This window comes from Miniopterus natalensis, chromosome 1, assembly GCF_054644295.1.
Source record: "Miniopterus natalensis isolate mMinNat1 chromosome 1, mMinNat1.hap1, whole genome shotgun sequence".
Lineage (NCBI taxonomy): Eukaryota > Metazoa > Chordata > Mammalia > Chiroptera > Miniopteridae > Miniopterus > Miniopterus natalensis.
The window spans coordinates 58272826-58285531 of record NC_142081.1 but is presented as its reverse complement, the minus strand read 5'-3'; the positions used below and the strand labels follow the sequence as shown (position 1 = coordinate 58285531).

Below are 12706 nucleotides of genomic sequence, written 5' to 3'. Positions count from 1 at the left end.
GCACGTACAGGAGACAACCGATAGATGTTTCTCTTTCACATCGATGTTTCCTCCCCCCCATCCCTCTCTCTCTAAAAAATAATCAATAAAGACATATCCTCAGGTGAGGAATAATAATAATAATGATAATAAATAAAATAAAATTCTCTTCAAAACCAATGATCCATAGAAGAGAAGAGGGGATATAGGCTCCAGAAAAGGGCTAGGAGATTAGCCAGGAGAGCATGGGAGCCAGAGAGCTAGCTGATGGCCATTGGTTGGAAAGGAAAGATTCTAGAAGCATGGGTTAGGTCCAGGTAGGAGGGGCATCTTAATGCAGGGGTCCAGACTAGACAAGTGACTCCCCTTCTCAGAGTCCGTTGCCTTATCTATAAAATGGGAACAATATTGGCTCTTCCCTGGTGGCTGTCAGGAGGAGAAAATGTGTTTGTGACTGGAGAGTACTCAGCCAGCCTAAGATTTCCTCTCCCTCACTGTCCCCATAGAAAGGCACACAGCCCTTGGAAAGAGCTTTACTGATTATCGCTGAGAGCAATAGACTGGGGGCAGCAAAATTTACAAACATAGGAAACTTATGACAAAGTCTCCAGAACATGTCCAGACCTTTATGGTCCCACACTAGCCACTGGCTGCCTTACGGAATGGGGGCTGCTCCGTGTGCCCCTCTGTTATCCCAAGAGGGAAGAGTAGGACTCAGCAGCTGAGGACCATGCCCAGGCTGCGTGTGCCCTTCAACCCCAGTGCTTACCTCAACAACCTCTCATCCCAGGGCACCGTAATTACCGGTTTATTCAGCCATTTGCTTACTTAGCAAGCATTTATTGAGCACCTACTGAAGAGCAGGCACAGGTCTGAGCACTAGGGATATTCCTCCCTCGAGAGACTGTGATAGGTGCTGGTCCTTGTCTCCTACTGTTTCCTTCACTCATTCACAGGACAAAACCTTACTTCCTCAGGGCTGAGTGTATGTCGGGCACCATGCTACTGTCTAGGGGCTTAGAAATGAACACAGAGCCACAGGCCCTGCCCCTGTAGACTTTAAGGTCCAGTGGGAAGGACAAACACTGATAATAATTGAGATAAGTGCCATGGGTAGGGTCACAAAGAGAGATTCCCTCTCCTAGCTTGGGTAGGATGGGAAGGTACCAGAAGGCTGCTGAACAGAGTGGCATTTGAACTAGGCTGTATGTTCTAGGACCTTGGTGCCCCATCAATTGTCTACTCCACTGGCCCAAGTGACCCACAGGGACCCTCGCTGTGTTGTCCAGCCTTAACCTACTTCCTACCAAGGCCTCTATTGCAGGAACTGCTGACAAGTGGGGTTCAGCCCTTGGTCACTCAAGGGGAGACTCCCCTTCCCCAGTGCACCCCTCCTTCTGGTCTCAGGACTTCCCATTTCCCTTCCAGAACTCCCTGACTCCAAGTTTAGTTTCATCTTCCTCAGTGTGCTTCATTTCCTCCCTCTTCAGGAGAGAGAGTGTGTGAAACTGCCCAGCTTCTAAAAACACAAGCTGGGCTGTTTCCTGGGCTGGCAGGGAAAAGAAAATGTTTACATGCCTGGTCTTTCTCTTAGTAACTCAGACAGTTATCAGAGGAAGGGGCACTGTTCTATAAGTTTTGCCTGCATTATGTCACATATTGCCCATCACAGCCCTGTGAGTGGGTAATATACAATCATTCCCCTTTTGCAGCTGAGAAAATAGAAGCTGAGCTGATACTGGTATTATTAAATTGGAATCTCAGTTTATTTATTTCCAGCACCCAACTCCTAACCTTTAAAGTGTGAGGAAGGGTAAAAGATTCAGCCAGAGAAGGGTCAAGCCCTTATAAACCCACTTAAGGAATTTGGTCTTAATCCTGAGGCTGGTGGAAAGCAATTATTGGGTTTTACAGTGAGGGGATCAGATCAGATTTGTATGTTGATGGCTCCCAGTGGCTGCAATTTGGAGATGGGTTACTCTTTGAACTCCTTTGTATTTCTCTGATACTTCCTATCCCAACCACATTAGCCCTTCCTTTCTTCCTTCCATAATTCCTCTGTTTTCCCTCCAGTTGGAAGGACTGGAGCTTTGTAGACAAAGATGAGAAGGACCGTTTGCAGCACCAGGTCGCTGAGGAAGGAGAGTTCTGGTGAGTCCAGGACTGAGGGAGATGCCAAAGGGTAAGGGATGGGGCAAGAGCTGAAATTTCAAACCCCAATTCCCAGACAGAGGCTCTCGGATTCCAGCCCTTGGGAGACCTGGGCCCTGTTCTCCTCCTCCAGCTGGAGGCCCAGCAAGGATGAGGTTCTGAGAGGAGCCTGCCAGGTCACGGTGATGACCCGGCTAGGAGCCAGGCCAGCTTCACGTGGTTCTGCCTCACCTGTGCCCCTCTCCCATGCATGCTGCTCCAGACACTTGCTCCCCAGCCTTTACAGAGCTGTTTTCTGAGCCTAGAAAGCTCTACTTCTCTGCTCATCCAGTGCCCTCACTTCCACCCAGATCATTTCTACTCAGCCTTCAAGTCTCAGCTTAAAGGGAACTTTCTTCAGGAACTCTTTGTCTTCCCTAGGACTGGAATGAATTTGTCATACTCATCGCCCTTAAAATCGTTTGCTTAATTGCCCTTCCCACAACTCTCTCCTATAACCAGCATGGTGGCTAGGCCCAGTGGAGGGTCACACAGTGACTTTTGGGAGAACTGAATTGCTGCTGAGCTCCCTCATCAAGGACACATGGGTTTGAGTCCTTATTGAGAGAGATGATGGTTTAGGGTGGTTATACCAGAATTGACAGTGTTTACCCTAAAAAGGGGAGGACAGTGTCCTGTCTGGGACTGTGACCAAGCTCAGCTGGACTATTTTATTGAACTGTGTTAGCCTTGGAGGCTTACCTTTCCCTCCATACGGGTCTCTCTCTTCTTCCAACCTCTCAGGATGTCCTATGACGATTTCATCTACCATTTCACAAAGCTGGAGATCTGCAACCTTACAGCCGATGCCCTGGAGTCCGACAAGCTCCAGACCTGGACCGTGTCCGTGAACGAGGGCCGCTGGGTGAGGGGCTGCTCTGCTGGAGGCTGCCGCAACTTCCCAGGTGGGAGAAGTTCTGCCTGGGGAAAGGGTCCAAACAGAACAAGCTCCAGGTAGAATAACGTTAACTAGCATTTGCCGAATTTCTACTAAGTCCCAGACATACGTTATCTTATTAAACCCTCCCTATTTTACTGAGAAGGGAACCAGCATGCTGAGGAGTTTGCAATAGAAGGTTGGTAACCACGTTTAAACAGGACATTGTATTAGAATAATACTGTGTTCATAATGCTGGGAATGGGACTAGACGACAGAGTTAGCAGCTACTGCAAGAGTTCAAGCCAGAAATGATGAACTCCTAGGCCAAGTTGGAGGGAAGAGAGCTTAGGGGAAAATATACTGGGTTATGTGGGGAAGGAAGAATGAAGAATGACTTCAAGATTCCCAGTTTGGGGGCGTAAGTGGATGGTGTCAATGTTGCGATATAAGAAACACAGAGAAAAATATTGATGTGTCACTTGTTTTCGGAGGGGTTGGTTGACTATGGGTTTGTAGGGAGGGAAGTTTAGTGAGGGACATGGTTTGAGGCACCTGTACTACATCCAGATGAAGATGTGTAATAGAGACCTGAATGCATAGATAGACTGGTACTCAATATGTATTTGTAGAAGGAAGGAGGGGAGGGAGGGAGGGAGGGGGAGGGAGGGGGAGGGAGGGAGGGGAGAAAGGAGGGACATAGGAAGAGAAGGAGAGAGAGGGAGGGAGTCAAAAGAGAGATGGAGGCTGGGACCTATGGCTCAGGCATCACCAGTGTGTAGGGAGCAGTTAGAAAGTGAAAGTGGATACCACAGCCTAGGGGGTGCAATGCTGGGGCGAGAGAACCGCTCTAGGACCAAATCTCAGGAACCAACAACATTAAAAGGACAGATGAGGAAAGCAAAGCCATCAGCCAAGACTGAGAATAAAAGCTCAGAGGAAGGAGGAGGCACACAGCCAGGCAGGGCAGCCCCATCTGTATAAAGCATAGGCTACCTGCCACCCCCACCCCAATAACAGACCAGTGCCTGAATCATTCCTTCCATATTTATTGAGCACCTAGATATGGAAGACAGATAGGTTCTCTCTGTCTCACTTCCCTTCCTGCCCATTCTCCAAGAGGCAGATCTGAATGTACATTTTCTTTCTGGGGGGCACAGACACTTTCTGGACCAACCCTCAGTACCGTCTGAAGCTCCTAGAGGAGGATGATGACCCCGAGGACTCACAGGTGATCTGCAGCTTCCTGGTGGCCCTGATGCAGAAGAACCGGCGGAAGGACCGGAAGCTGGGGGCCAACCTCTTCACCATCGGCTTCGCCATCTACGAGGTATGACAGCTTCAGCCCAAGAAACACACACCTTCTCAGGGAGGAGGCTTCCAGAGCGGTCCTCCCGCTTCCCTGATATTCAGTGGCCCCCAGAGCTCCTGGTGCCAGGCCCACTGTGTCACAACCTCTCAGATATTTGTAAGGAGTGGATAAAAACCAGGGCTGGCCAGGTAGGTACGCGGGGAGTCAGACTTATGTGTTCGCTCTACAATTGCTAGCGCTCCCCTCCTACAAGCTTTTCGTCTTCATTCAGATCTGAGATCCACAGAATCTGAGTGTCTTCTTTTTCTGTTTCTCCTCTAGGTTCCCAAAGAGGTATAGAAGTGGCAGCAGCCAGCAGCTGTGTGCAGCATTACTGGGGGTCCCGTGTCTGTCTGTGGCACATGGGGGACCTTCCTGGTGGGGTTTGTGGGCAGGACTATGATAGGAGAGGGCCTTGACTGCGTTCCTGAACTCCAAGCAGGTGCGTGGCCCCCTGGCTACCAACCACCCTCACGCTGTGTCCTTCCTCCTGTCCCACCAGAGACTGTCACACACATGCTTTCACATATTCATAGTCACTTCTTCACACTCACACACATGCTTTCTCACACTCATTCACACTCGTACAGTTACACACTCACTCATATCACACAGCCACATTCTGAGGGGGACTGCCCTCTTTGGGATGGAGGAATCACCTCCCTCAGACCCCAGCTAAGGGCCCTCCCTGGGGTCCTTCCCCAGCCTGGAGGTGATCGGAATTGACCAGCAGCAGTTCTGGTAAGTGGTCCTGAGTGTGGGAGTGATAGACTTGACCTTCACTTCTGAATCACAACAGAAAAAGAAGAGGGAATGGGGTAGGGAGCTGCGGAGACACTGAGCTATTTGAGGCCTTGGGAATCAGAAGTAGGTAGGTCATGACTGTGAGCTGGGTGACCAGAGCATTGGGAAGGGAGCCCTGGAGGGGGACTGTTGCAGGAAAGGGCATCCTTCCCGAGGGCCTCAGGTCCCTCGGGCTCCTCTCTGCTTCAGATGCACGGGAACAAGGAGCACCTGCAGAAGGACTTCTTCCTGTACAACGCCTCCAAGGCCAGGAGCAAAACCTACATCAACATGCGGGAGGTGTCCGAGCGCTTCCGCCTGCCTCCCAGCGAGTATGTCATTGTGCCCTCCACCTACGAGCCCCACCAGGAGGGAGAGTTCATCCTCCGCGTCTTCTCCGAAAAGAGGAACCTCTCTGAGTGAGTCCTAGCCCGCCTTCCCAACCTGTCCCTAAAAGCCCTCGTGGCCCTTTCCAGAGACCGGAGGCATGAGACGGCTGGACGGGTCTCTGCCAGGAGTCCTGGGACAGGTTGACCAAGCTGCACTCTCCCTCCGCTTCTGAGCCACTGGCCACATCTTCCGAATTCATTCATGTCAGTCAGTCCGTCAGTCCGTCAGTCATCCCACAGATATTTCTCGAGGATAGAGCAGTGAATTAAACAGAAAGAAATCCCTGCCCAAATGGAGATTAGCATTCTAGCATGAGACCGCAATGTATAGGAAAAGATATATATAGTATGTTAGAGTTTGATAAGTGATGGGTGGTGGAGGGGAGAGCGGGGGTGACTGAACTTTTAGGTAGGGTAGCCAAGGAAGCCAGCAAGGCCTCATCCTGCCCTCTAGGCCACCTGAGATGGGTTCCTAGGCCCTGCCACTCTGATCTTTGTCCCTGAAAAAAAGCTGAAGGTCTATGAATAGGTGGCTGGGACATGCCTTTTGGGAGCCCTGGGCAAAAGCAATGAGAATCCGTGTCTGCACTTTGCTGCTGGTGATGGTGCCTACGTGGGCCTGGTTCCTGGGGTGGGGGGTGTCAGTGCCTGGGCTTCTCTTAAGCTTCAGTCCTGACTTAGCTCTGAGAAGTCATGTGATCTGAGCAAATTCTTTCTGCATTTCCTACTTGCTTCTGGTGACACTGAGCCCCCTCATGTTTGTATTCCTCACAGAGACGTTGAAAATACAATCTCCGTGGATCGGCCAGTGGTGAGTGGTTTAGCCCTTACGTGTGAGGAGGTCCCGGGGACAGCTGGGTGGTGGAGGGGAGAGCAGGTATTGACAGAGGGAAATGGGAGTCTGGGGTGTTCAGAGCGATTACTCCATGTTACTGCAACTTCTGTTTAGCATGACCAGAAGGACTGAATGGGCCTTACGGTCCTGGGGGCATTTAGTCAGTCGGGGCTGGGAAGTACAGAAGAGAGTCCTAGAAGGGAGAGGCAGATTGAACAATTAGAGGGAGGTATCAGGGCCACAGAAAGGGATGATGAGAGCCTCGGCTAACACTGGACTACAAGGCACAAGCTCACAGAGGAAAAACGTACACATCTCCGCAAAACCTGAGTCCTGTACCCATTAGCTGGGTGACCCGGACACGTCACATAAAACCTCCGACTCAGTGTCCTCCTCTTTAAAATGGGGATAGCACGTGCCTTGCAAGGTTTTTATGAGGTTTGAATCAATGAGATCATGTATGTAAAGTGTCTGACTCAGCACAGCCCTCAAATGGTGGTTGCTATTCATGTGGTTTATACCTTACCAGATACTTCTCATGTGTGTTCTCTCATTTGATCCTTGCAAGGTTCCTGAGATGTAAAAGGTTATTGCCCCTGGTTTTAAAGCAAGGAAGTGGAGGTTCAATGAAGTTAAATGGCTCCCTCAAGTTCACAGAGCTACTAAGTATGCTAAGCAAGGCTCACACACTCTCTCCCCAATGCCATGCGGAGACCTGTCCCCAGGGGTGTGAGGCCCAGAGTTAGCACAGAGTTGGTGTATATTGGGGCCTCCTTGTGTTGAGAAGTCTTGTGGCTGCCTTGGGGCTTTGGGTCCTGGTTAGTAAACAGTCCCTTGTGCTCTGTGGGTGTATCCTGGGCCAATAAGAGGACAGCAAATGTCCCACTGAACTGTCTTCTGGGTGGTGACCTTCATGGTTTTAATCCTGACCCTGTACCAGGGCCAGATCTCCAAGTGCCTTCTGCAGTATCGCAGGTGTTGTTTTTAGTATTAAGTGCACTTGGTGCTATTCTTATCTTCTGGACGTTGGTCATCCAAGTACAGAGTTTATCAGCAGTTTTAAGCTTATGGGAACTGGGATGTCACCTAACAGAGCCGAGCAAGCAGGTGTAGGGGTTTGGGTGTCCCTCCAGTGGCCTGAGGTTCGCAGTTGACATTGGCTTCTGTGTCGGAGGCATGACTGGGATGGTGGTGACTGTGGCAGTGTGGAGGGTGCAGAGAGCAGCTGCTCTCCCAAATTGTTGCCACAGGGGGCGCAGGTCCACCCAGGCTGCCCGACCTAATTTTACAAAAGAAGCTCCAAACCTGGATTCCCATTAAGCCTCCCTATGTATTTGCTAAGTATTTGCTTAAAAAACAAACAAAACCCCCAAACTCTAGAAATCAAACAAAATTCATTTTGGGGCCAGTTTGGGTTAGCTACTTTTTTAGTATTTTCATAATCAAGTTCATTAAAAAATACAAAACGTTAGGTAGCACCTCCCTTTCTTTAGCTGTGTCCAAGAGCAGAGTGAACTATAAAAACAAAGCTGTAGCAGCTGCCCATATCGGGGCCTGGAGAAACCCCTTCTCCCTTTGTCCTCCAGGCCCCTTTTGGCTCCACGTGACCTGAATTTCCAAACCCCAGAACCTACCCAAAGTTGAGAACCAGGTCACAGGGAAGCCAAAGGCCAGTGGATTCTCTGGAAACTTGCTTTTCACTTAATCTGCATTTACTGTTTCCTTTCCTTGTGCAGAAAAAGAAAAAACCCAAGGTGGGTGTAACAGGGTGAGTGGGTAGACAGCGCGGGGTTTCTGGGCATGTGTGTGTGAGCGCACGCGCAGACTTGCCTCTCCCCCGCTGCCCCCACCTCCCTCCCTGTTGCAGCTGTGGGTGCAGAGCAGCGAGCTACCACTTGCTGAGTGAAGGCTATGTGCCAGGCGCCCTTCCAGGTGCTTCCTGTGGATAAACTCAGTCAACAACCCTGTGAGATTGATACTATCTATCATTATCCCCGTTTTCACAGGAAGAAAAGGTACAGGCAGGTTGACTAATACCCAAGGCTACAGAGCCAGTAAGGGGCAGAGTCAGCGCTTGGAGCCAGGTAGAGTCTGTGCTCTGAGCCACCAGTGCTGCACTGCCTGCCTCTCACCTGAGGGAGAGGATGGTCACCCAGTGGAAATGAGCCTGACACGGGAGTCCTGCAAAAGCCAAAGGAGCAGCCCATCTTTCTCAGAAGTGGGTTTGGCGATGCTAAGCAAGGCTTGATTCTTTGGGGGGAATGGCAACAGGTTCCGTTTGTCAGGGTACAGTGAGGTGGTGTGGGAGGATTCCCACGGAGAGTGAGGGTCTCGGGATGCCAGCTGCCTGCTCTATAGACAGGGCAGCCCCTTCTCCCTCCTCTCTTTTCCCTGCCTGCTCCCCAGTTCTCCTTCTTTCTCAGCCTTCTGGGGAAGGGATGGGAGAGGATATCTAGAGGGCCTAAGTCACTGCCAGGGCTCTTATTCAAGGTGAAGCCTGTTGCAAACCCCCTTCTAGACAATGACCTCTCACTCTGGACCTAGCCCCCCCCCACCCAAAGTCTTGGGTCCTGATAGACTCTACGTGCTGCCTGTGTCCAGATGGCAAAGGGCAAAGGGGAGAGAGCCTCCACCCTCACAGCCCCAGAGGAGCTGCTCAACTTGACTGGTTAAGGGGGGAAAGGAATGAGAGCTACCTGGGCTGCTTTCCCTCCGGGAGTCTTGAGGAGTCACCCTGATTCACCAGGGCCTCCGATGGCCCCTCCTGGGTGTCCTGGTTATAATCACTCTGCTGTAAGGAGACCACTGCTAAAGGTGACCATGTGTGCTAAGAGTATCTCAAGAGCCTCAGATCAAAGCTTTCATCTGTGACCGGGGACCCTGTTTTTTTCGTGTACTTTTGGAACTTGAGTTGTTTAGCAACTCAGATTTCCCCTACCCCATCCTTGCTCCATTTACCCCTTAACTTCCCCGGCCTCCAGGGCAGTAACGCCTCCGATAATGGTTACCCCTTACAGAATTTTGGTTTGACCGCCCAGAGTACCAGACTACCATCCAGAAATGACTGACATTTTGGACATCCTTAAGCCCACAGGGCAGTAGCCAATGTTTAGACAATGTTTGGTGTTAGTGTTTATGACAACATCTGGAAGGATCCTCTTAGAGGTCCTCCAAGTACTGTGCCCGTGCAGACCAGAGCTGACCCTCATCAAGCACCTACCACGCATTAGACACTGTGCTGGGGGTAAAACAGTTTTCAATCACAACAGTAGCTACAAAGTAGCTGCTGTCGTTATTCCTTTTATAGGTGAGGATTAAGATTCAGAGAAGTGAAGCAGCTTGCCCAAGGACACACAGCTAATGAGTGGGGAAACTGGAATTCATATCTGTCTGGTCCAAAACCCATGTTTCTTGCCCTCACCTCTCTGGTGCAGGCCTTTTACACTCCAAAGCCTGTATCATCCAGATCCACACTTGGGCCTAGAGATAGGTGCCTGGCATGGATGGGCACACATTCCCCTCAGATTGTGACCCTACTTGCTCTGGAATCCCCACAAGCTTCCGTTCCTTGAGCAAGACCCTTTGCTTGGAAGGCAGAGCAATCCAGGGCCTTTGGGGCCTGCTAGGAGCCAAAGCTTGGGGAGCTGTTGCCATAGGTTTGTCCATTCTTGCTGTCCTAGACGAACACCATGGAAAGGCAGATGGGGACGCAGAGCCCAGTCAGGTTCCTGTTCTGCTCTGACTCTGATTGCCCCCTTGCTCTCTGTCCTGAAGCCTCTGGCCCCTACCACCTAGCCTTCCTCTGCTTTCCCTGCAGGGCACATAGCACCAACCAGGCTGACAGCTGCTTTCCACCCTTTACGTATTCTCTTCGTTTGCATGAGCATGTATTGAAAATAATCCCTATATTTGTGTAGCATATTAAATGTTTTTGCAGTTCACTTTTACATTCGGTATCTCATGTGACCCCACAAGAGCCCTATGAGAAGTGTAAGGCAGGTTTAGTCACGTTAATGAGTGACTAAACTGAAGCCAGAGAGGATATTTCTCATGTGATGGCAGGGCTGGGATTCCAGCCCCGTGTTCCGACTTCTCACCCCTTGACCATGCCACGAATCAGAGTCCTTTTTGCAATTTGTTCTCTGCAGAGTCCTAGAGGTTCCTTGGAGGTGCCTCAGTAAATGCCCTGGTGGTGTAGGGGCACCTCTTCATCGAGCAGAGCAGCTCTGTTTTTAATGACTCACATACACTCGGCTTCTGGGGAAATTTAATTTGAACAATGTTTCCATTTAAAAAAAAAAAGTCTACAAAGTATTTGAAAATCACTGCACTCGATCACGTTGCTTTTAGCATTCTTAGCACTTTCACATGTGCTTACTACCTTGTTTAACAGTCATAACTCATCATGAGGAGAAGGAACGGAGGTCCAGAGAGACTTAGCATCTTTCCCCACAGCTTGTTAGTGGCTGAAATGGAGCTTGAACTGAGTGAGGTTGAAGAGCTCCTAACTGCTCTTTCCCTCTTCACTGGACCTGCCGCTCCAGGAGGAGGTGGCCTCCGTGTGCCCGCTCAGCCTGTAACCCCTGCCTCCTTCCTGCCCCCTCCCCACTTCCCTCCTCTCTCCAGCCCATCATCTTCGTTTCGGACAGAGCGAACAGCAACAAGGAACTGAGCGTGGACCAGGAAGCAGATGAGGGCAAAGACAAAACAAGCCCTGATAAGAAAGAGAAATCCCCGCAGGTTCTGAGCATGTGGCATGAATGGGGTGGCCAGCACACACTGGGGTTTTGTTTGGGGGTGCTCAGGTTGGAGGGGCTGCAGGGGTAGGATGACCCCTTAACATCTAGAGGTTTGGATTTATCTCACTAATCTTTTCTCTCAAGTTCTCCTAAAATTTGAGGTGCTGCTCGAGTGAACATCTTAGGGGTTGGCAGCCGCACCAAGGCGGCCCAAGGCCTGGGAAGGACAGGCTGAGCCTCCCTCCTGGAAGCCTATGCAGCTAGGACGAGGGACGGGGCAGGCAAAGCCCAAGACAGAACAACTCCTATTTCCTGCTGTCCTCAAGCTCTTAACCACAGGGGATAAAGAACAGTAGCAGAAAAGGGGGCGGCATCAGAAATGGACTGCGCCAGAGCCCAGGGGAGGGTGTTAGTCTGGAGTGGGAAGAGGTGGTCATTTAAGTTAGTGAAGGTGGGGCTGAGAGACAAAAGTCCACGGACAAATCCAGGCCCACCTCCTCCGTCCCGAGTGCCATGCAATGGAGTGGGAGAGGGGTCCTCTGAGGGCTTGACCTTGGTAACAAAGGCAGCTGGAAGTGTCCGAATGGCCTGGTCCCCTTTGTCCTGCTGGGGCTCATTTGGTTGGATGATCGGGCTCACAGCTGTGGAGAGGGCTCTAGCTGGCGGGGATGGGGAAAGGGACCACGGGGCTGTCTACACGTCTGCATGGCTAAGTTATCTCCTCTGTCTGGGTGTCTGGGTTGGGCAGGTATGCAGTGAAGGGTCGCTGGTGCCTAGACGATTCTCACTCCAGCTCACCAGGTTTGACCAGGAAGAGCATGTGCCCTGTACTGCTCCTGCTACCACCTAGGGCTGTTGTAGGCACTCGGGCTCCTTCAGCCTAGAGGGAACTCTCAAGGGTCTGCCCACCTCCCCGATCCCTGTGAACCAGTCTTCCTTGTGCTTCCACAGCCACGGCCTGGCAACACCGACCAGGAAAGTGAAGAGCAGCAGCAGTTCCACAACATTTTTAAGCAAATAGCGGGTGATGTGAGTACTTCCAACCCCAGCTCCCACACTACTCCTCTCCTTGATTAACTGCTCAACTGACCAGGTACTGCATCACTGTTCAGTAGGGGTCATTTTAGCTTTTGGTGGAAACGGGACATATGTGTGTAGTACAGAAATCCACAAGTCAAGTCCTTGAGTTTTAGACTAACACACCCATGGGGTGGCCAAGGCCTTTTTGCTCTGAGCTGCCCACTGCAGTGTGGACAGCTGGGAGTGCAACGTCTGTCTTCCACAGAAAAGCCCCAGCTTCCCTATGACAATAGCACTGACAGGGACTTTGCAAACATGGACAACCGAGATTTACTTTGCAAAGCCTCTGCTCCACCAGCTGCTGTGCTCTTGAACATGACTCTACTCCTTTCCTCCTCAGGACATGGAGATCTGTGCAGATGAGCTCAAGAATATCCTTAACATGGTTGTAAACAAACGTGAGTGGCTCCAGTTGTATGTGCGGGATTGGGGGGGGGGGGGGTGGCAGGGGTGGCAGCTATCTAAAAGTAGTTCCTCACTTTC

General features: G+C 50.9%; 1 protein-coding gene across 6 annotated transcripts in view; it reads left to right on the top strand.

Annotated features, from left to right (window-relative positions):
* Positions 1–12706, top strand: part of CAPN3 (calpain 3) — a 47796-nt gene that overhangs the window by 33347 nt on the left and 1743 nt on the right. For 3 of the 6 annotated variants that reach the window (XM_016212298.2, XM_087822034.1, XM_087822023.1), the window contains 8 exons: positions 2053–2130; positions 2914–3074; positions 4207–4376; positions 4680–4691; positions 5391–5599; positions 6344–6380; positions 12095–12172; positions 12564–12621. In XM_016212298.2, the coding sequence (XP_016067784.2) occupies positions 2053–2130; positions 2914–3074; positions 4207–4376; positions 4680–4691; positions 5391–5599; positions 6344–6380; positions 12095–12172; positions 12564–12621 (803 nt within the window). Of the gene's footprint in view, positions 1–2052; positions 2131–2913; positions 3075–4206; positions 4377–4679; positions 4692–5390; positions 5600–6343; positions 6381–8140; positions 8159–11030; positions 11145–12094; positions 12173–12563; positions 12622–12706 lie in introns of all 6 variants that reach the window. The other 3 variants (XM_016212296.2, XM_087822012.1, XM_016212297.2) reach the window with 3 other exon arrangements.